Raw genomic sequence first — 25421 nt, 5'->3', positions numbered from 1 at the left:
CGTGTCTGTCGTGTTCGTGTCGTTTTCGTGTAACACCTATTATCTTAACCGGTCGTGTCGTGTCACACCTGTTATCTTAACGGGTCCTTAACAGGTCGGGTCACTTTACCCGTTGGGTAAAGTGACCCGACCCGTTATGACCCGTTAAGAAAAATATTTTTTTTTCTTAAATTTGCACATACCACACATTACCACATAAATATTACTTCAAAACATTAAAACATATTTGTCATTTAAGTACTACATCTACACTCGAAAATAAGAGCCTAATAAAAAAACATCCATACACTAGTCTATTACAAAATATTAAATGTGCAAGGATATGCAAAATGAAAGAGTTTTTGTTTTCAAGGTTGTGAAGCCTTTCTCAAAAGTTTAAACTTTGCCAATGGAACTCAAAGTTTGCATGTTATTTCTTTTACAAAATCCTCAATTTTCATCGATCATCATGGGGAAATTGTATTGGAACTTTGGCTTGATCTATTGCCTTCAAGAGTTATGTTGATGATGTTTTCGGTAAGGTTTTCCACGTCAGAACTCTCTTCCGCATAAACTAAGTATAGAAAAACCAAACATTAAAAACCATTCAAATTATGAGAAGTTTACCAAAATAATTATGAAAAGAAATACAACAATACTATTATACCATATAAAAATATATTACCTCCTTTTCCAAATAGCCAATCTCGTGTGCACAACAAAGCTTGAACTGTTTTTGGTAACAATGAACTACGATACTGATCTAGTACTCTACCCCCAATACTAAATGCAGATTCTGATGCAACAGTTGAAATGGGAATTGTTAACACATCTCGTGCTAACTGAGAAAGTATCGGATAATGAAAACGCTCCATTTGCCACCAAGAAAGGACATCTATGTCTACTTTTCTATCTATTCTTTTATCCTCCAAATACTTTTGCAACTCATTTTTTTCAATCGAACTTGAACCATCGTAATTATTATCAAAATCCTACATCATAAAAAACAAAAACGAAAAACGTAATAAGAATCATGCATCTTAGTACTACTACTACAAATATATAAAGTAAATAAAAACAAACTTATGTTACCTCAAATAGAACATCTCCATATTCTGTTTGACGATTAGGCATTGAATTCACTGGAGTATTTGAATTATCAAGATGCGAAAGTTTTTCCAAGTACACACCAAAAAGAACATTCAATTTGTCATTAACCTTTGTAAATTCGACCGAATTCACACCATGAAGCTTTGTGTAAGCCCAATCCACAAAATGCAATTTATAACGAGGGTCTAAGATGATTGCAATTGCCAAAATCAAGCTGTACTCTGACCAATACTTCTCAAACTTCATGTACATGTAAGTCCCCATCTTATTCATAAAACTTTCAGAGTCATTCATGGCTGCTTTAATTTGAAGTTGGATTACGAACACCTTAGGGAAGAACAAATTTGATGTGGGGTACTTTGTCCCAGAGAATAAGCACATAACCTCATAAAAGTACCCCAAAAACTTGGAAATCTTCATTATTTTATCCCACTTTTCAGAAGAAGGACAACTACTAAAATTGGAATCACTCAACCCTAAATGAATCAAAGCATATCGATAGAAAATTGCACAATCTAGCATAATATAGGTTGAGTTCCATCTAGTAGGGACATCTTGTCTCAAACCTCTCCTACTATCCAATATTCCCACTTGTCTAACACGTTCATAAAACTTTAGTTTCCTAGCCTCAGAGCCCTTTATATACTTGATGCATTCACGAATCTTTATCACCGAAGAATCAATTTCCTTAAGTCCATCTTGGACTATCAAATTCAAAACATGAGCACAACAACGCACATGAAAGAACTCACCATTCATCACAAGAAGACTTCTAAGATTCAATTGATTCTTCAAAATGCTAACAAAAGAAATATTTGAAGAAGCATTATCCAAAGTAATAGAAAATAACTTCTTCTCAATCCCCCACTCAATCACCAATGCATTAATTTTCTCAGATAATGCAACACCAGTATGCGGATGAGGCATGTGACAAAAACTTAAAATTCTTTTATGCAATTTCCAATCTTTGTCTACAAAATGAGCAGTAAGAGCAAGATACCCATCAGTGCATTGTGAGGTCCATAAGTCTGATGTCAAACAAATTCTACCTTCAACTGAGCCTAACAAATTATGAAGCTTTTGTTTTTCATTTTTGAACATCCTCAACACACAAGCTTTAATTGTATTTCTACACGATAACTTGATATCAGGAGATATATATATGCAAACAAAGCCCTAATTCCCTCATATTCTGAAAAACTAAACGGAAGATTATGCTTGATGATGGCCTCTACCAATAAGCTTCGGAATACCACAGGATCAAAGTTTTGGGGACAGAATTCAAACATCGACAATAATCCACCAGTCGGTCCAGGGCATGTTTTCAAATGTCTATTCATATTACCCGTCCCATGATGACTATCATCTATTACCAATTTCTTACAATCTTTACATTGAGCACGACTTTTACCATCTTCAAAAATAGTAGTCAATTTGTTGAAAGTTTTCCAAACAGGAGACCTGAGTGTTCGCTTACCTAATTTGATCACTCTAGCCTTTTTCTTTGCCGGACTTGTATTTGTATCTTCTATATTTTCACTTCCATGATCAGGTTGTATTCCCATTGTAACTTCCACTGACCCTCCATCACTAAGGTTCATAAAATCTTGGTCTACAGCATCCATTGCTTCAAGAAAGAAAAACAAAACTAAGATTACCAATTCTAGATAAACAAAACTGCAAATTACCGAACAATACTAAGCAGTTTGCATGAAAATTACAATCACTAACCAACCCCTACTTAACCAACCAATAAGATAACAAATTCATCTTCAAAAAAGGGATCCCAGAGCAAACACATAAAAATCAACAAACGCATACAAACACAGATCAAGGCAACAAGAAATATAAAAAAGAAACATATTTAGTTTAACTCATATAAACTACTGGATAAGAAAACTATTTAAGCTGAAGCCCTAAAACCCACGAAAAGAAAAGTACCTTGAGTGAATGTAAATATTGAGTAGGAAGCTGAAGATGCTAAGAACTCAAAAACGCCAGAAACCCAATACTCTAGTACATTGTTTAATTTACTCTTGGATAGATCTACTTCAAACTTTTGGTATATTATATATACTATCAGCATCTAAAATAGCACCAAGTTTATGGGGGTATGGCTTTATTTTATATTTTTTATATTCATTTTTGGTTATTAGTTAGAGAGAGAGAGAGCGCGCGCCCTAAGGGTGGCTGTGCAATCGTATACAGGAGGGACTTTGAGGAGGAAAGAGTCAATCGAGCAATTCCATGACCACACCTATATCTTTCCGGTGTGGTTCTAAGGCGTCATTGTATTAGGCAGATTGAATATTAATCTTTATAAATTCACCACAATATTTGTTCAATTAAATATTAATCTTTATAACAATGACTACAAGAGTTATACACATGTATACCCTAACATACAAAATACAGTATTGGGCAGATCAGAAGTTCAGAGAGAGAACCTACACGGAAGAGGATGAAGTTCAGAAAGAGAACCTACCGGGAGATGCAGAATTGAAACTGAAAGTTCACAGGACTGGCACTCTGCGGCAAAGAAGAGAAGAGCTGAAACTGAAAGTTCACAGGAGCGGCACTCTGTGGTAGAGAAGAGAAGAGTTGAAATTGAAATTTCACAGGAAAGGGCCAAGAGAAGCACGGGTCTGCGGCATAGAAGAGAAAAGCTGAAGAGGATAGTCTCCAAAGTCCAACCTAAATACCTAATGCATAATGGACAGCTGAGATTAAATCTCAGCCAATCTAATGACCACCAATTTTTAAAATTTAATTTAATATATAGATTCCCTAACGTTTAATAAGATTTTGTGGTATCCACTTGTGTAAATATTTTAAATTGACGATGGAATTCATTCATTGTATTTGTATAGGGTCAACAAGTGTAGTTGTAAAAAATCATCAAAATCGAAGTTAAAATAACCGTTAAATCGTGATTTTTTGTTTTATAACCGTCGAAAAGTTTTGTCTCATTACTTGATCTTTGAATGTTTGTTTTTTGTGATTTTTGGCATATGCGATCTCGAAGCATATACAAACAACATTGACGGTTGGATCGTTGAAATTAGTTTCATAGAATTCGTATCCCATCAAAACGATAGATTCACTAACACTTAGAGTTTCTTTATATTTTCATTAAGTATAACATAAGATTTTGTGGTATCCACTTTTGTAAATATTTTAAATTGACGATCGAATTCATTCATTGTATTCGTATAGGGTCAAAAAGTGTAGTTGTAAAAAATCATCAAAATCGAAGTTAAAATAACCGTTAAATCGTGATTTTTTGTTTTATAACCGTCGAAAAGTTTTGTCTCATTACTTGATCTTTGAATGTTTGTTTTTTTGTGATTTTTGGCGTATGCGATCTCGAAGCATATACAAACAAGTTTGACGGTTTGATCGTTGAAATTGGTTTCATAGAATTCGTATCCCATCAAAACGATAGATTCACTAACACTTAGAGTTTATGTATACTTTCATTAAGTATAACATAAGATTTTGTGGTATCCACTTGTGTAAATATTTTAAATTGACGATTGAATTCATTCATTGTATTCGTATAGGGTCAACAAGTGTAGTTGCAAAAAATCATCAATATCGGAGTTAAAATAACCGTTAAATCGTGATTTTTTGTTTTATAACCGTCGAAACGTTTTGTCTCATTACTTGATCTCTGGATGTTTGTTTTTTGTGATTTTTGGCGTATGTGATCTCGAAGCATATACAAACAAGTTTGACGGTTGGATCGTTGAAATTAGTTTCATAGAATTTGTATCCCATCAAAACGATAGATTCACTAACACTTAGAGTTTATTTATACTTTCATTAAATATAACATAAGATTTTGTGGTATCCACTTGTGTAAATATTTTAAATTGACGATCAAATTCATTCATTGTATTCATATAGGGTCAACAAGTGTACTTATAAAAAATCATCAAAATCGAAGTTAAAATAACCGTTAAATCATGATTTTTTGTTTTATAACCGTCGAAAAGTTTTGTCTCATTACTTGATCTCTGAATGTTTGTTTTTTTGTGATTTTTGGCGTATGCGATCTCGAAGAATATACAAACAAGTTTGACGGTTTGATCGTTGAAATTGGTTTCATAGAATTCGTATCCCATCAAAACGATATATTCACTAGCACTTAGAGTTTATTTATACTTTCATTAAATATAACATAAGATTTTGTGGTATCCAATTGTGTAAATATTTTAAATTGACGATCGAATTCATTCATTGTATTCGTATAGGGTCAACAAGTGCACTTGTAAAAAATCATCAAAATCAAAGTTAAAATAACCGTTAAATCGTGATTTTTTGTTTTATAACCGTCGAAAAGTTTTGTCTCATTACTTGATCTCTGAATGTTTGTTTTTTATGATTTTTGGCGTATGCGATCTCGAAGCATATACAAACAAGATTGACGGTTGGATCGTTGAAATTAGTTTCATAGAATTCGTATTCCATCAAAACGATAGATTCATTAACACTTAGAGTTTATTTATACTTTCATTAAGTATAACATAAGATTTTGTGGTATCCACTTGTGTAAATATTTTAAATTAACGATCGAATTCATTCATTGTATTCGTATAGGGTCAACAAGTGTAGTTGCAAAAAATCATCAAAATCGGAGTTAAAATAACCATTAAATCGTGATTTTTTGTTTTATAACCGTCGAAAAGTTTTGTCTCATTACTTGATCTCTGGATGTTTGTTTTTTGTGATTTTTGGCGTATGTGATCTCAAAGCATATACAAACAAGTTTGACGGTTGGATCGTTGAAATTAGTTTCATAGAATTTGTATCCCATCAAAACGATAGATTCACTAACACTTAGAGTTTATTTATACTTTCATTAAATATAACATAAGATTTTGTGGTATCCACTTGTGTAAATATTTTAAATTGACGATCGAATTCATTCATTATATTCATATAGGGTCAACAAGTGTACTTATAAAAAATCATCAAAATCGAAGTTAAAATAACCGTTAAATCGTGATTTTTTGTTTAATAACCGTCAAAAAGTTTTGTCTAATTACTTGATATCTGAATGTTTGTTTTTTTTATGATTTTTGGCATATGCGATCTCGAAGCATATACAAACAAGTTTGATGGTTTGATCGTTGAAATTGGTTTCATATAATTCGTATCTCATCAAAACGATAGATTCACTAAGACTTAGAGTTTATTTATACTTTCATTAAGTATAACATAAGATTTTGTGGTATCCACTTGTGTAAATAATTTAAATTGACGATCGAATTCATTCATTGTATTCGTATAGGGTCAACAAGTGCACTTGTAAAAAATCATCAAAATCGAAGTTAAAATAACCATTAAATCGTGATTTTTTGTTTTATAACCGTCAAAAAGTTTTGTCTCATTACTTGATCCCTGAATGTTTGTTTTTTGTGATTTTTGGCGTATGCGATCTCGAAGCATATACAAACAAGTTTGACGGTTTGATTGTTGAAATTAGTTTCATAGAATTTGTATCCCATCAAAATGATAGATTCACTAACACTTAAAGTTTATTTATACTTTCATTAAGTATAAAATAAGATTTTGTGGTATCCACTTGTGTAAATATTTTAAATTGACGATCGAATTCATTCATTGTATTCGTATAGAGTCAACAAGTGTAGTTGTAAAAAATTATCAAAATCGAAGTTAAAATAACTGTTAAATCGTGATTTTTTGTTTTATAACCGTCAAAAAGTTTTGTCTCATTACTTGATCTCTGAATGTGTTGTTTTTTGTAATTTTTGGCTTATGCGATCTCGAAGCATATACAAACAAGATTGACGATTGGATCGTTGAAATTAGTTTCATAGAATTCGTATTCCATCAAAACGATAGATTCACTAACACTTAGAGTTTATTTATACTTTCATTAAGTATAACATAAGATTTTGTGGCATCCAATTGTGTAAATATTTTAAATTGACGATCAAATTCATTCATTGTATTTGTATAGGGTCAACAAGTGTAGTTGTAAAAAAGCATCAAAATCGGAGTTAAAATAACCGTTAAATCGTGTTTTTTTGTTTTATAACCGTCGAAAAGTTTTGTCTCATTACTTGATCTCTGAATGTTTGTTTTTTGTGATTTTTGGCTTATGCGATCTTGAAGCATATACAAACAAGTTTGACGGTTTGATCGTTGAAATTAGCTTCGTGTATCCCATCAAGTTCAATGGTGTGTGTATATATATATATATATATTATGTAGATTTAAATCTATTTATTTTGTACGTATAATTATTATAGTTTTTAGGGGTATAAAATTTAATATATATATATATATAATTATTATAGTTAATATTTTGAGGGTATAATTATTATAGTTAATTTAATATATATATATATATATATATATATAATTATTATAGTTTTAAACTTTTTAGGGTTATAAAATTATTAAATTAATATTCTGCTTATCGTGTATCGTGTTACTCATGTGTATACCGGAACCAACCCGTTATCTTAATAAGTGCTTATCGGGTTACCCGATAATACCCGATTCGTTATCGTGTCGATTCGAACACCTGTTAATTTCGGGTTGTGTCGTGTCGGGTTATCGGGTCGTGTCAGGAATTGCCAGGCCTATTCTCAACCATGTTCTAACAATTCACTCTTTTACTTTTATGTTTTAATTCAGATAATCAAATCAACTTTCTTTCGTTAAATCTTCTCTTTAGAATTTGTTTCGGTTTAATTGGTAGGTATTCCAGAATCAATTCAATCTCTGTGAAAATGATACTCTACTTATTACTAAATTGTTTTTTCGATTCATACACTTGCGAAATTGGCAATTATTGACAAACAACGTGTAAGGCTAAGTTTTACATGATAGTGGAAGCGAATAGTCCAAAAGATAGCGTAGTGAACTTCATACATGCTTTTAAAGAAGGAAAGTCATATTCACACTCATTTTTACCTCTCACATAGCTTTGTTAATTTGTGGCCATTAATCTTCTTCAATTTATTTGATCCAACGGCTGAAAATTAAGAAATGTGTGTGAGAAGTAAAAATGGGTGTATGAATAGAACTACCCTTTAAATAATCTTTCATCCTATGTACTTTTGACATAGCCATAGCCTACAAGCCATATAAATCTAACATAGAGACGCAAATATTATTGCATAAGGTGAGCAAGACATCCCATTATATTTTAGAGTAAATTGTAGTTATGTTCCCTTAATTTTTAGTTGAGGGACCATTGCTCCAATTTGATTAAGGTTGAGGGACCATTGCTACAATTTACTCTATATTTTATATTTAGTTATATAAACCATTAATTTAAAAGGAAAACTAATGAAAAGGGCTTGAAAACTTTGAGTTTTAATGATAAGAACAAAATAAAGGGTAAAGTGAATAGTACCATGATTGACTTTTTAGTGTAAAAATGTGGTTTTTCGTTAAAGTGAACAGTACCGGGTGCTTTTCGTTAAAGTTCCCTAATTTAAATGACATTTGTGTAAAGACTTGACCATTTAACTTGTTATTATCATTATAGGCTTAGTGGGCAACTGAACTCTCTCGACGAACTTTCGTCGTCTAAATTTTTGAGCGACGAAACCCTCTTTGACCTGACAAATTTTTTTTTCTAGCAAGGTGTTAGTGACTGCAATTATGAGAAACAACTTGTGATTGTATTGGTGCTTGATTTGTCCAAAGTTCTGGAAAACTATCAATAGAGCCCCCAACATATTTTTGCACCATTTTGGTTAGGATTCAACGTGCAGTTGGTGATATCACTATTTTTTTTTCTTCTTTTGTTTCAATAACCCAATATCGAACATAAGATTGTCACACTATAAGATTAAAATTATTTTTCTTCCCTTTCGTCATTTTCCACAAAGTTCTCATTTTTCACTTGCACTATATTGACTGACAATTGCAGTACTAAAATAATTGTGTATTTTGACATAAGTTATAGGGCCTTTTGATTGAAGAACTATAGAGAGATTGAGAGAAGGGTGCGGCAAGCATTAATAGAATTGAGTGAATTCTAAGGTATGTTTTCTCATCCGATTGTGCCTTTATTTGTAGTAGTGGGTAAGGTAAATTCCTTACCCTTTAGGTATTACAACTTAAATAGGATACTATCTAAAAGATATGACAAAATTCCGTAAGGATTTCCTAGGATTTACATGATCACATTCCTACAATAATTAAGACTGCAACATGCCCCCTTGAGTTTATAAATACTCAAGTAAATGGCTCAGTAGGTCTTCAACAATGAAGTAAGTTCAGTAACTGAAGCCATTGATACAATGAGCGAATGTGAGTCTCAAATCAATGGAAGAATACATAAGAAGGTAAAACTCACAAAACTTCGCTATTATAAAACCCAGTACTAGAGAAAAATCCATAGACAAAGGAGAAACGTGAGAAGTAGCATTAAGTCAAAACTAAAAGTCTTCAAGATGCAAGCAAAACGCTCACAAGGGTATGACTAGCCCATGATGGGTGCCTCGTTAAAACCTATGGATACTTCTCCTGAGTTTGACAAAACTTCCAAATGCGAACTACAAGCATTGTATATGAGATAGTTACGCATACCAATTTCTCGAACAAGATTCTGGAAGGTAGACTTCAACAGTGACGTCATGAAGAGGTCGGCAATAGGGCTGGGCACAGGTCAAGCTGGGCCCAAATTTGGAGGAACCTGACCCTACCTATTTTAAAATGTAACGGGGCGGGTAGAGGGATTTTGAGTTTGGGAAGCAGACCTAACCCGGCCTGTTTGAAACGGGCCGATTCGGGGCAGGTCCACTGGTCCAATTACTTCTTTTTTTTTGGTTTTGGGCATACTGAGATCGAAATCTTTCACGACGTCGATAACCCCAACGTCGTCCAGTGCCACACAGTTCAGGGCGATTAGGTCATTTTTTGTTCTCGGTGGGATGGCAAGGCTATTGGTCTTACAATAATTAGATAACAGCATCATCAAATCAAAATCAAAACGACAAAAACAAATTTATGAATAGTATGACCATTGAAGTAAGAATAATCATCTTGTAGAAACCTGATCATATAGAATTTATATCAAAACTCAGAATCACTAATGAAGGTAATGTTCAACAAAATCATCCATATTCGACAAGACTTTTAACTCGAATTGATCAAAAGTTGATAGATCGACTTACATGACCTGCATAAATCTTCGATTAGACACCAATACATCTGTCATAACTGTTGACTTTTGTATTTTAGGTAGGATCCCTAATTGATAGGTAATCCCGTGTATTCTCATGTAATCACTTATAATTAGTTCTCTTTCCATTTATGTTAGGGTTGTACATATCTATAAGTACCTCTTATTGAGAAGAATATATAACTATTCAAAGCATTCTCTTCTTGGCACTAAAGTCAGGTTAAGAAAAATTTTAAAAAATTATTATTATCGCAATTTGTCCAGAGAGCCCTAGCACCAGAAATCGCCGTGCAACCAGTTATGCCGCACACCGTGAAACCAGCGAGCGACACCGTCGTTGCTGATCTGAGTCCACCAAAGACCACCGTGCATCCAGTTGTGTAGCGTGCCCATCCGACCAGCGAGCGACGCCGTCATTGCTAATCAGAGTTCACCGAACCGATCCCTACATCCACTCGCCATGACTCACTGCTGCATCACGTACTCACGTACCCACGAATTGAGACCCAACCCAGAAATCTAGCCACTGCTGTTGACTGAAGCCCAGAAACGTACCCACATCACCTCCACGCCCACCATACTCGCCTATCTCCCAGATTGTCATCCACTGCTGCACTCCCTGTACACGCATCCTCATCGCCGCTCTAATCTACACCCACTGTCTCTGCTGCCCCATTAGGCACAAAATCTGCAAGTGCTTCTGCCCACAGACCGATGTTTTGCAAACCAGCCTATGCTTTGTATAAGTCAAGGAAAGAAAAGAAAACAAGAAAACAAAAGAAAAAAAGAAAAGAAAAATAAAAAGGTCGTTTGTTGTTTTTTGGCTACTATTCTTTCTAGGCCACGTTACATATTTTTTGTTGGCGTGGGAATTTGGTCCATATCTTTTCTCACTCAAATTACTTGGAGTCGTGGCATTTTGGGCTCATACCACTGTGCATCGATCTTATCAAACCGAACAGCAGAGTATGACCAATCGCGACCGGTTCAAGTCGCGTGCATTGATTGTTGAAGCTTAGGTAGATTATGACCATACAGGTAATGATGGTAAGGCTTTCAAAGTTTCTGCATATGTTATGAATAGTACATGGATAATTGATTATGGTGCTACTCAACATATGACTTGTGATTCTAGACAGGTACAAACCCTAAAACCATCCACCAATGCGATGTCTCCCTCTCTGATACCCTGAATCTTGACTCCATACTTGTTGTTCATTCCCTTGACTATCATTTATTATTTGTTGCTCAAATAACTATCGCCCTACATTGCCTTGTTATTTTTTGGCCTTCCTTTTGTGTTTTTAAGGACATTCAGACTCGTAAGACGATTGGTTATGGTATTCAGAGGGGGAAAGCTCTACTACTTGGAGCTGACATTGAACAGTTCTCAAAATTTGACTCAAGTTCTTTCCATGGAAGGATCTCATAGGGAGAGGGATAAAGTTTCGGAGGTTTGGTTGTGGCATCATCGACTTGGACATGCTTCTTTCGGCTATTTATGAAGGTTGTTTCCTAGCCTATTTGTTAAGCATGACGTTTCTAGCTTTAAATGTGGTGTTTGTGAAATGGCTAAAAGTCATCGTACCTCGTTTCTGCCTAGTTTGAATAAAAGTTCAATCCCATTTATGATCATTCATTCTGATGTTTGGGGACCATCTAAAACTGCGACACTTGCTGGTGCTCATTGGTTTGTTACTTTTATTGATGACTGCACACGTATGACTTGGGTTTGTTTGACGAAGTTCAAAAGTGAAGTTACTTCTTTGTTTCAGCGGTTTTACAAAATGGTACAAGTACAATATAAGTCACAAATACAGGTTCTTAGGAGTGACAATGGCTGTGAATATGTAAACTCTGAACTTCGTGCCTTTCTTGATCATCATGGTATTGTTCATCAGACTATATGTCCATATACTTCACAACAAAATGGTGTTGCAGAACACAAGAATTGTCAATTTCTAAAGGTTGTTCATGCTTCTTTGCTCGAGGCGCGACTCCTGTTATCTTTTTAGGGAGAAGCTTTCACCTCAGTTGCGTATCTCATGAATCGTGTTCCATCTCGATCAGTTGACTTTCAGACACTGTTCTAGACTCTCTCTTCATATGTTGATGCTCCTACAGTTCCTAATCTTCCACCTCACGTGTTTGGCTGTGTGGCTTTTGTTCATCTTCATAAACAGTAGAGAAGTAAGCTTGAACCTCGGGCCTTACGGTGTGTGTTTGTGGGGTATGCCTCAAATAAAAAAAGGAATCGTTGTTATCACCCTCTGACGAAAAAATTGTTTGTCACTGTGGATGTTGCATTTCATGATAATGATATGTACTTTACCAATCCCGAGTCTTCACTTCAGGGGGAGAATCAGACAGAAGTTCAAACTCTTGATTATACTATTCCAGATATAGATAGTGTGAATGATTTGGATTTAAATGGTGATGTCTTGGAAATAAATGGTGATCATTCACACGAAAACAATGATGTGAATGAATTGGAACTAAGTGGTAATGTCTTGGAGACAAGTGGTGATCATTCACATGGAAACAATGTTGAAAACCTTGAAAGGGACGAGTCGACATCGCCAGATAACTCATTGCATGATAGCCCACTGCCAGTTTCCTCACCACTGGACAATCCTATGTCGCCAGCTATCTCACAGTCGATCTCGAGTCCCAATAACCATAATCAATCGTCTTCAATCTCGGATGCACCACCACCACGTCATCTCCCTGATTGCATCAATCGAGGTATTGCTAAACTTACTTATGAAGTCGACCCTAAATGCAAAACTAGGTATCCAATGAGTAAGCTCAACCCCGAGTCTAATGTGTTATACCCATTAAGTAATTATGTGTCTACCAGTCACCTGTCAGAATCAAATAAGTCATTTGTGCATAAATTATCTACTGTATCTATTCCTAACTGTGTGCAGAAGGCTTTAGCTGATCCACGTTGGCAAGCAGCAATGAATGAAGAGTTGAACTCTTTGAAGAAGAATGCTACCTGGGAGATCATAGACTTGCCAGCCAGCAAGAAACCTGTGGGATGCAAATGGGTTTATATTGTGAAGTATAAAGCTGATGGGATGGTGGATTGCTTCAAGGCAAGATTGATAGCAAAAAGATACACTAAAAAAAAATATGGAATTGACTATACAAATACATTTGCTCCTATAGCCAAGATCAACACAATTCGTGTTTTGTTGTCCTTGGCTGTAAATCTTGATTAGCCTTTACAGCAGTTCGATGTGAAGAAAGTCTTCTTGCATGGAGATTTGACAAAAGAGATTTATATGGATCTTCCATCTGGATGTAATGCTCCAGATAAATACAAAAGAAAGGTGTGCAGATTGAAGAAATCCTTGTATGGCTTGAAGCAGTCCTCTCAAGCATGGTTTGGAAGATTCACAAAATCTATGAGAGCATTTGGTTACAGACAAAGTAACAGGTAATGATTCGAAAGAACGTGCGGGCATGCAAAGATTCCTGTCTACATAATTTGAAATGAAGGACCTTGGATCCCTGAAATATTTTTTAGGGATTGAGATGTCAAGAAGCAGTTCTGGAATTTTCTTGTCTCAGAGAAAGTATATTATTGATTTGTTGCACAAACTTGCATGTCAGCTTGTCAGCCAATAGCTACACCATTAGAAGAATGATTGAAGCTTAGTGTTGATCCTAATCAAGTACTAGTTGACCAAGGAAGATACCAAAGGTTAGTAGGCCATTTGATGTATTTGGCACACACAAGACCGAACCTTGCTTATGCCTTGAGTGTAGTGAGTCAATACATGCATGATCCTGGAGAACAACATATGAATGCCGTGATGAGAATATTGCAATATTTGAAGGGAAGTCCGGGCAAAGGAATTTTGTTTAAAAGGAATAATCACTTTAGTGTTGAAGGTTATACTGATGCAAACTGGGTAGGTTCTATTGACTATAGGCGCTCAACATCAGGTTACTTTACGTTTGTTGGGGGTAACTTGGTTACATGGAGAAGTAAGAAACAAAATGTGGTTGCCCGTTCCAGTGCAGAAGCCAAATACAGAGGTATGGCTTTGGGGATTTGTGAAATTTTGTGGCTTCAGCTTCTGTTAAGCTATTTGGGTATACAACATGATCAGCCCGTGAAATTATTTTGTGATAATAAAGATGCATGTGACATTGCACATAATCTGGTACAACATGATAGAACAAAGCATGTTGAAGTTGACCGGTTCTTCATCAAAGAAAAATTGGAAGGAAAAATAATTGAAGTACCAGCGATAAGAACAGAAGATCAATTGGCAAATATCCTCACAAAAGATGTTTCAAGTCAAAAGTTTTCAAGTTTCTTACACAAGTTGGGCATGAGCGACATATATGCACCAACTTAAGGGGGAATGTTGACTTTTGTATTTTAGGTAGGATCCCTAATTAATATGTCATCCCGTGTATTCTCATGTAATCACTTGTAATTAGTTCTCTTTCCATTTATGTTAGGGTTGTACATCTATAAGAACCTCTTATTGAGAAGAATATATATAACTATTCAAAGCATTATGTTCTATAACCACTCAAAACCCGTCTAATTATTCAAAGCTCATCCTTCATGCTCAAGTACTCTCCAATATCAGTTTGGTGAAGCACCACAATTCCATTGGGTGACGGTGAAAAATTAAAGAGACAATATAAAAAATTAAAAATATCTGATGGCTGAGATTCTGAGGGAGAACTAAACAAGGATGAATAGGTGAAAGAATAGCAAGGATAAGTTTAATCTGGATATGGGTATTCCCATATTGGACAATGAATATCAAAGTTAATTTTCGGGCTAGATTGGAGGTTTCAATCTTTTTCTTCTTGGACAACGATTCAAAACTGAAGAAATAAAAAAGGACGGCCCCACTGTCACATCCTAGTCTCGACTGCGCCGTAGCACGATATTGTCCGCTTTGAGCCCCGGCCACGCCCTCACAGTTTTGTTTTTGGGAACTCACACGAGAACTTCCCAGTGGGTCACCCATCCTAGGATTATTCTCGTCCGAACTCACTTAACTTCGGAGTTCCAATGGAACCCAAAGCTAGTGAGTTCCTAAAAGGCCCTATGCTATATAGAGACATGCATGTACATATAAGGCACATCACCCCCTCTCCGTTGGTCGATGTGGGATGTTACACCCTCGCAATCTTCGTCTTCTCAGACGGAGAAGATGATTGATTCGTTGTTCGACTTCATCGTTCATCCCTTCGAGTTCGACACAGAGAGAGACTGACTTCATCGTTCGTCCCTTCGAGTTTGACAGAGAGAGAGATTAAGAATCAAGAGGGATGAGAGTTAGTTTGGACTTTAGGAAAAAGAGATCGAGAGGGAGAAAATCGAGATACAGAGAAGACTAAAGAGAGAAGATTCGGTCTGAGTTTGGGAGAGTATTTGAGAAAGTAAACTGATTGAGGTTAGGTTAGGCTTGGTGACACCTGTCTGTTTACAAGTTCAATGGATACGGTCCGGGCCGGGGGCCTGTGTCTTTAGAAATTTGAATCCTTCCCGCCCCGCTATTTACTTGGAACTGACCCGCCCTGCCCCATTCTGTATATAAATAATATGGACCCGCCCCGAACCATTAGTACCCGTCCCTACCCCCTGGCCCAGGGCCCGTTTGCCCACCCCTAGTCGGTAATGTTTGATGGGATCGGATTGCATGACTAGAATCTCCTGATACTCTGCTGATGTGATACAGATGCAATAAGCTTGACATTAACTTTGTTGACGTATCATGTTTTGGTCTGATTGATACATCTAGCATAGTCTTCACGGGTTGTCGTCGGGACTCAACAATGGATGAAAACAACAAGTACTTTGAATATGCTAAACAAGAACTCTTAATTATATCCCATGTATGGCGCAGTAAAGGTGAGTTTTGGAACGATTCGAAGATTTCGCAACTAATGTCTATATCGTGGACCTCCGTGATATTGCAGTATCCATAACGGTAAAGATATAACCATTTTGAGAAGGTGCCTTGTGCGGATTTGATAAAGCAACATGTGTCAACATAAAAAACAAGGCAAGCATCATTCTGAGGATCAGGGGGTTGGATCCATTCAAGATGCCCAGGGATAAGCCTAAATTCGTTGTATCTTTAGGGTAGCGGAAAAAACATTTTTAATACCAATTCAATGGTTGCTTGTAGGTGTAATGCTGCATATTTACCAATAGATCAACAACGAAGGAAATGTTTTGTCTAATGCAATGAGCTAAGTACAAAAAAGCTCAAAGTTGAACTTAGGTATGGAACTTCGGATTCCATAACCTCTTTATGAATCTCATTTGCATATAGTGTATGGAAGATCATAGGTATACTTGAATAGGTAAAACCTTTGGGGTATAGTTTGATAGGTTGATGAAAATACCTTCAGAACAACCTTGAACTTTAGGTCAAAGCATTAATTAGTTCTTTCAAGAGCCTTCATCTCAAATTTCGTCTTCAGGTGCAAGGTAGTTTTCTCAAGCTCTTCAAGAGTCTTATTGAGATTCATGTCATCAACATAAACAGCAACTTTAGCAATTCGAAATATAACTTCTCAATTTAACACGTAAAGGCATAATTTCATATCCCTGACTGGTCAAATAATCACTTAGACAGGTATACCACATCCGTTCGGATTGTTTCAATCTGTAAAATGAACACCTTAAACAAGTTGAAAGAGTGTTATGTGGTCTGGAACTACTTGAACCAGTCCATGTAATTCTTCAGGAACTCATATGTAAATCTTCGTATCAATATCCCCATGGAGAAACACTAACAATATTCGTAATGCTACATTCAATCACAGAGCGTTTGAGAGAAGCCTTGCACCATAAGGTGTGCATTACCTTGCACTATCTCATTAATCTCATTACGCTTCATTTCCCACTTGTAACACAACATGGTTACCTTGCTAGTGTTGGAACGCATGTCCAAACACACTTTTGTAAGGAATTAAACTTGGATTGTAATTTCAGTGGTCTAATTAGTTTTACATTGTAACTAATCAATGAAACACTATACGATATCCTCGCTTTTCATTTATGTCAGTAGCTACCATATAAGTGAAGACAACATTGACAATAATCTCATTTGAATTCCATATCTCATCCAAACTAGTATACTGGACCAAGAACTTCCAAGTCTTGGGCATAATCCGGATTCATCTCATGAGATAGAAATTGTTGAGACATCGATCCAGTATGGATTCATTTTATGATGTGTTCTTTCTCTTCTGGGGAAATGAGTCTTACGAACCGAGTGATTTGTCGTGCTCCAGGTTAAGACCGATTGATTGGCTATCCAATGCATTGAATCACATTCAACATAGAAAAAGTAAATTAAATAACTAAAAGTGTATTAATCTAATAAATAAAAAGCTAATCAAAATTATAATGATTCGAACGTAATAATTTCATGAAAGATGAACAAACTCTATTTTTCGCAGCATCAAAAGCGTCTTGATAACTTATTGTAGGGCCTTTTGACTGAAGAATTATAGAGAGATTTAGAGAAGTGTGCGGCAAGCATAGAGAGAATGGAGTGAATTCTGAGGTGTGTTTTCTCACCCCCATTGTGCCTTTATTTATAGTAGTAGGAAAGGTAAATTATTGCCTTTAGGTATTACAACTTAAACAGAATACTATCTAAAAAATATGACAAAATCCCATAAGGATTACACAATTGCATTACTACAATAATTAGGACTGCAACAATACGTATATTATCAAAAGTTTTATAAACTTGAGAATATATTAGTCTACGAAGAGAGACTCACAAGACCCCCATCTGAAACATACCCCATTTATTGAATTACTCGGGTCACATTGTAAATTGATCATTTCTCACAATAAAAATCATTAAAAACTTCAACTCTATGTCTGCATCAATTTGACAAAAGCTGCAGCATGGTACTACTCCTCTTTAGCTTGACCTTTTCGTGATGGAGTGGTCTTAACTCCGTTTTGTTTCGGCAACTTTGTGTATTCGATGAAAATATGGATGATGAGCATAATGGTAAGAAAAGAAGCTGTTAACAAGCCCACCCCTCCCCATGTGTATAAAAGAGAGAACTTTTGGAACAGCTCGAAAATCGCAAGGCAGAGTGTACAAAAACTGCTCGTATACGCCTGTTACAAGAGAGAGAGAGAGAGAGAGAGAGAGAGAGAGAACTTTTTCAGAAAAAATAATACAAATTTATTACAAGGAAGGGAAATAGTAGAGAATAACTTACGAGCAATGCCTTAATAGATCGACCAGTGTCATGAATTTCTTGGCCGGGAAAGGTACCCTCAGCTTTAAACTTGTCCAACAAGGAATCCTTGTATAAAACAGAAAACCACAAAACTTATATGTTTAGAAAGAGCAAAGAAAACTAATCATTTGTTTGTATCTTTGATAAATATATATATATAAAGCAAATTGAGGGTCTTTGGGATTTAAAACCTCAACATATTAAATTACAAACAAAACGTTTATGCTTTTCTTTCTCTTAGAATTTTAGGAGCAACTAATTTCTTTGAGGTCGCAAAATATTTCCAATACCAAAATTGGGTCAATTAACATTTTCTGCTTTCAAAGAGAGGTCAATGAAGATAAATTTTAGCACGATATATGATCATAGTTGGAAAGAACAATTGTTTTCATTGTCCTAGGAAAAATGATTCTGTTAACCTATATTAGAAAATGAAATGTCGATTAACTTAGGCTGATAAATGAAATTACTTACGGACTTTTAAACGCGAATCTACTGCTTTTTGTTTATTTGTTGTAAGTTTATTCTCATCTTTAGACTTAATATTTATTTTCTTAGTTTTTATTTTTCATTCTTTAATTATTTATATTTGCACAGATTATTTTTATCTTACTTTCCCTTAGTTGTAGTGAAAGAAAAAAAATCTTAATAAGGGCCACTGTTAGGTTATTTGGAAATCTAAATCCCAAGGCCTTTTGCTTTATATTTCATGGTGTGCATTGGAATTTTTCTAGTTGTGATGTATATTTATTATACTTTTACCTAAGAGTGACACTTAAAATTCTAAACACCGCGCGAGTAGTGTGTTTGTGTATAGTTACAGGGTTTGTTTTTCGGAACTTGCATACTAAAAATGAAGATATTTATATACATATATGCTAAAGTAGGTAGGGTATAAGTATGAAGTAAGTTTATACATATACGAACATATGTGTGTTATAATGCTCAAAGTTCATGCGTACCTTGGCCACAAATCTATCTCTGCACCATTGGGCAATGCCCTCGTCTGATTCTGGCAATTCAGTCATTGAGTATCGCTTTACATGTACTTTGACCTAAATTTTATGTAAAGACTTAGTACTAAGGAAAGAAAACCAACAATAAATATAAGTGAAAAATAGAAATTACACGGATGGGCAGCTGAAATTTATTTATTTATCTCGATCCAACATTACTTGTTTTCACCAGAAATTACTATGTGACTAATCAACTAATGTGCACGCAAGTACTTCTAAGGGCTCGTTTGAAAGTACTTTTAAAATAGCTAAAAGCAATTTTAGTAAGAATATTTTTGGAACCACTTCTTAATTAGTAAAAATGCAAGTGAGTTCTGCAAAAACACTTGAAGTGCTTTCCAGAAGAAGCACATAACTGGTGCTTCTTCCAACTTCAAACACTTTTGGAATCTAACAATATTTTCTCTAAAAATGCTTTCAGTCATTTTAAAAACACTTTCAAACGAATTTTAACAAAGGCAATTAAAAGTGTTTTATTTAAATGTTTGAAAATTCTTTTAGTCATCTAAACACAATTCCAAACAGACACTATATATTACCCGAATTGAGTGGTGGCGTCAAAAAGTCCATAGTTGTGGTGATGGTCATGGAGGTGGTCCCCAAGTCCCATTGTATTAAAATTAAAATTCACGCGACACAAATTTCTCCACTCATGTGCATAGGACATTCTTTCATGTAATCGGTAATTTATCAAAGTATTTATCTCTCACAACAAGCGAGTCAGTGTTAAAGATAGAGTTGCACTCAAAATTTACCGATACGCAAGACTGCAACAGTATGAATAAGAAATTGTTTATTTATTTAATATCACTAAATAAAACTTCTAATTTTTCAATTAGAAAAAAACCGTAAATAATTTGTAGTGGATTTAAAACTTATTGGAACTCCATGGTTTACCACTGTATGTTGCCTCTCCATTAGCATATATAGTGAAGGAGTAGAATGTCCTTCTGGAACAGCGAGAGTAACATCATAGATTGCAGGGACAAACGAGCGCAAATTTTTTACTGCTGTAACAAAACCCTGAGAGTAACAAATGATCGCTAATCAAATTCAAAAGGGGAAATGCTAGAATATTTTCCTTTTAGTGTAAGTGTTTTTTTTAGTTGACATTTTTGCATGGAATTTTACGTACCTTAGTCCGAGGAATCATGACATTTCTAGGGATAGGCAATTTTCTAGAAGCAGCAAACTCTCGAGCTGCAGAAAGCTTGTCTGGACTCATGCGTGTTCCTTCCGCAAAAATGGTAAGCCAAAAAGGCATGGTAAAATCCTTTAACCTCTGTAAACTTGCCTGCACCATCACTAAATTTACTCAACTGCATGCAAGAGTGCGTATAGTGAAACTTTTTTTATCAAAAGGTTTATGAGAAATTTTACAAGCACGTCCATATTTAATAATGGCCGCATTGTTGATCACATCTCTTATAGAACGAAGGTAATTAATAAGTCTTATATGGATCTGTTTGGATCAAAACTTAAACTTTGGGCTCGGGGGAAGTTGGCCCAAAGAGCAGCCTAAAAGGAAGAAGCCCAGTCAAGGCCAGTCAAAACCCAGCCGAAGTCCAGAAGACAGGAGAAGCCCGTTTCTGACTAGGTGCATGCCATGTAGACTACTTGCTCACCTACCCAATGGCCAAGTGGTATAGATCAGCCAGCTAATCAGCCCAAAAAGTACTTTTAAATGACAGTACAAGTAAATAGCTGATGAGTCACTATCCTTCAAACTGCATTCGGGCAAGATTATTGCTACAGGAGGCCAAGCTAAGGTGTCTATAAAAGGAGAAAGAGAAGTCAGAATCAAGGACACTCAAACAAACAAACAAAAGCACAAACTCTGCTCAAAGCCATATTTGCCTTCAAAACGAAGCTGTAGTCAGCCCAAGCCTTCATCCCTTTCGGGATAAACCCTTTGTAATAGCTCTGCTACCCTGCTCAAAGCCTACTGTAGTATCAATTTTCTTTCTGCAAACTCATTTCCCAACCCCTTTTCTAAGCCTTCAAACCTTCTGTTAACCCACAAAGATAGGAAGTTGCAAGACGATCAGCCTTGCCCGACAAGGTTAAACCTTGCCCGACCTGCTTTGGTTTTTTCTTTTTCATTCATTAGCCTAGCAATATGTTGTATACTTCAAGTTGTATCCAAGTTATTTCTAGTAATATGGCTATTAAAAGACTCTCTCAGCACTTGAATCCGATTCGAATATGTCTTCACAGTTCAAGCCAGATCTAAGTTCTAAGCCTTCGGGCATATAAGATTTGATCACCCTAAAAGTCCTTGGCCTCAAGGCATAAAAAAGAACCTGATATGGACTTAACCCATCCACTACAAGCTTTGATAACAAGAAGTCCGAAGTTACTTGGGGCGCAAGTAATCGACCTGCCACTTGGTTTTATTTCTGTTATATTATGATGACCATATAACGTTCGAGTACAGGATGAATTCTGATGGGAAGCCTCAAGGCCTATTCAAGACCCCACAAAGGCACCTATTTGGATTCATCCTATTTCTCGGGCAAGAACGTTCGAGTACGGGATAAATTATGATGGTAAGCCTCAAGGCCTATTCAAGGCCCCACAAAGGCACCTATTTGGATTCATCCTATTTCTCGGGCAAGAACATTGAGTATAGAAGGGGTTCTGATGGGAAGCCTCAATGCCTATTCAAGGCCCCACAAAGGCACCTATTTGGATTCATTCTGCTCTTTGAGCTCAAGTAATCAGAAGTATGATGGTTATAAGACCCATATAACACACAAAAGGAACCTTATGTGTTTGAGTACTAAGTTAGTTATTTATGGGAAGCCTCAAGGCCTACACCTAAGGCCCCACAAAGGCACCTGTCAATAACTAACATAGTCTCTCGAATATATATAATTAAAACTCAAATATCCGTTCTACATCTACCATGCTGAAGATGGTAGTGGCACGCCTGAGCAATTCAAAGTTAATCTTGATCGTGAGCCTCAAGGCCTACATTCAAGGCCCCACAAAGGCACCTTTCAAAGTTAACTCTATCCTTCTCTTTCAGCCTTACTCGACAAGCCTTGCCCTACAGGCTTTGCCCGACAAGCCCGCCAGTAAAGCAGAAGCCCGACAGAAAGCATCAACTGGCGCCAACCTCTCAGGGAGCTGTGTGCTCGTCGGCCTGGAAGCATTTCCCACGGAAATTCCCGCCACGAACAGGATCCCATCTATGAGGCTGCGAGAAATTGCGGTATAAATAATTTCATTTCGAAAAATTGTACCTTTAGGTTGCTTTCATCTTTTTCCCAGCTTCTATCGAGGAAAACGAACTCTAGGAACCAAGAAGTCCACCCAAAAACCTGCACAAACTAGTTGCAATTAATATATATTTAAATTCTTAAAACCTTGATGAATTTTCCTTTCCTATTTGATGCTGCTTTATACTTGTTGAAGGGATTGAAAACTTTGCTCCATTTTGGAAGTGATATTGAAATATATAAACAAAATGTTAATTACGTACATCTACACTAAACCCTAGAAAAAGCAAGCACACTAGCTAGTTAAGATGATTATATAGTGTCTGCCTCAGAAACTCACAGGAAGGTATTTTGAAGATTTCTTGACAACCATAAGCGCACTACGAAGGCAACCCGAGCGCTGTAGGAAGCAATATCCACATTAAATTAGGGTTCTATAAGAAAATTTAGCAGGTTGCAACTGATAAGGTAACACACTATAAGAAAGTTGCTAGCTGACATTTTTAGCTATTTCCAGTTAACAAGCAAAAAGCTACAATATCGTACATTAGCTAAAAGCAACCCCATCAGTATATCAGCATCACAGATGTGGTTTGGCATGAGCAACGCATGCTCCTTACCTGTAAATTTCTCTAACTTAATAATTTTTCGAAATTGAAATATATTAACAAAGAATATCTCAGAAATGAAATATGGATAGTACTTGTGTTCCCTCTTGGGGGATGATTCATTTTCTTACGTGCAAATAACGTATTTTCACCATAGAAATTTTATAATCGGAATCGTTCAATTTCTTAAGGTTCATTTGAAGATCATCCCTACAAAATTATTCTAATCGGAATTCGTTTAGTTATTCAAATGCACCAAATAAATGGAGGTTTCATCATGAATATGTTACTTGGTCCTTACACTGTTGATTTATTGGATACATTTGAATGACTAAACGAACTCTTATTCGAATGATTTTCGTAGGGATGATGTTCAAATGAATCTTAAGAAATTGAACAGTTTCAATAATGAAGTTTCTACGGTGATGATATGTTATTTGCAAGTGGAGAAATAGGCTCATCCCCCAAAGGGGGGAATGCAAGCATTATCCATAAAGTAATACATTCTCGTTACCCATTAGTCGATAAGTTTCCAAATCTGTGTACAACTTAACCTGAAATCAAAAGTCCGTATTTATTAGTCAAAAGAATGAGTAGTAGTACTAACGTATGGTAGCTCCAAAGTATTAGATACGCGAGGTTGTAAGTGCTTGTAATGCACGAAGGAAAAAAAACTGACCATATGTAGAATTAACCTTTGTTATATATAGGTCTACAACAAGTGATGCAAATTTGCGTATACCTTAAGGCCTCCCCACCACTCCATGAGCCAAATGAGATCCAACCATAAGAATGATGCAACTGCTCCATTGATCTGTCTAAACGCACTCTTCGACAAAGGCCGAATGGTGAGGAAGCAAACCGCCTAAATGTAAAGTATGATTAGTTATGCCACCTTACGCATCACAACTATTATAGTGTAGAAAGGATTTAAACGACTATTTTAGGGTAGAATAAGGACCTGGATAAGATTAATAGCTAGACCAAAGAGAAGAAAGGTCAGTCCAAAAGGAATTGAGAACAATACAGCTCTAACCTCCATGGCCACACACGCACAATTCCTACAATTGCAGGCAGATAAGAGACAGAGAGCGAAGGCGGAATGAAGAGATCGAGGGTCCTATAAAAGGAAAAGAAAGGATACTTGTAGGTATGAATATGTAAGCTGTTATTTTTGTTTATCGGCAAATATGACACATTCAGAATTTATATACTCATCTTTTTTTACTTATTCTTTCTTAAAAAAAAAAAAAAAAAAAAAAAAAAAAAGTGGTTTCACCTGTAAAACTATTATTTATTTATTTATTTTTGAACAAAATATATTCTATACTAAGGGAGTGGGCGAGTTTTATACTAAAGAGGCCGGGGAGTGGACTAAACCTTTTAATGAGTTAGCAATAATTGTTCAAATTCGTCTTTAACGAGAATTGAACATAAAACCTCACTTACAAGTAAAGGAAAAAATATCACTAAACCATAGTACTAAGTGGCTATTGATTCAAAAGTAACTATTTAAAATCACATTTTTACACTAAAAAGTCAATCCTAGTACTATTTACTTTACCTTTTATTTTGTACTTATCGTTAAAACTCAAAGTTTTCGGACATTTTTCATTAGTTTTCCTTATTTTGTAAGGTGGGTTGGCAAGGACCTCACGTAACCTAGTCTATTGGCTTGGTACAGTTCAATTTCTTTTATGAATTTAGGTACAGTAATTAACTCAATATAATTGTAAACTTTTTGGGACGTACCTATAACTATAAAAATGTCGTGCGATCGGGCTGGACGTACCAAAAAATCTAGCTTGCACTAGGGTTTGCGATCCCTACATCAAGGAGCACTGTTCTAAAAATATAGGCGGCGCTATAAGTTGGTCACCGCTCTGATTAGTTCTTAGACATTTAAAAATTAAGAAAGTATGCTTAAACCCGTTGACGTGTCCACCTAGCCTGCCTAAACCTGCATAAGCGTCCATCTAAATCCACCTAGGCACCTGTATAGATCGGGATTCTCACTTGAACAAAAAATCGATAACTTTTATTTTGG

At 35.7% G+C, this 25421-nt stretch overlaps 1 protein-coding gene and 1 long non-coding RNA gene across 2 annotated transcripts; both read right to left on the bottom strand.

Moving 5' to 3' along the window:
* Positions 1-202: 202 nt before the first annotated feature.
* LOC126614765 (uncharacterized) lies at positions 203-6025 on the bottom strand. Its single transcript, XR_007620516.1, has 2 exons — positions 5965-6025; positions 203-266 (listed from the first exon to the last, which is right to left on the bottom strand). It is a non-coding gene; the product is annotated as an uncharacterized LOC126614765 (long non-coding RNA).
* An 11785-nt stretch (positions 6026-17810) lies between these two features.
* On the bottom strand, positions 17811-24623 carry LOC126614759 (1-acyl-sn-glycerol-3-phosphate acyltransferase PLS1-like). Its single transcript, XM_050282414.1, has 11 exons — positions 24336-24623; positions 24117-24239; positions 23889-23928; positions 23313-23386; positions 23107-23166; positions 22791-22868; positions 20678-20836; positions 20440-20565; positions 19489-19581; positions 18506-18592; positions 17811-18401 (listed from the first exon to the last, which is right to left on the bottom strand). Exons 1-11 carry the CDS (start codon positions 24414-24416, stop codon positions 18186-18188), a joined length of 1137 nt encoding a protein of 378 aa, XP_050138371.1. The 5' UTR covers positions 24417-24623; the 3' UTR covers positions 17811-18185.
* Between the last annotated feature and the right edge of the window lie 798 nt (positions 24624-25421).

The sequence above is a fragment of the Malus sylvestris genome, chromosome 3, assembly GCF_916048215.2.
Source record: "Malus sylvestris chromosome 3, drMalSylv7.2, whole genome shotgun sequence".
Taxonomy (NCBI): Eukaryota; Viridiplantae; Streptophyta; class Magnoliopsida; order Rosales; family Rosaceae; genus Malus; species Malus sylvestris.
This window is presented reverse-complemented; position numbering and strand designations above follow the sequence as displayed.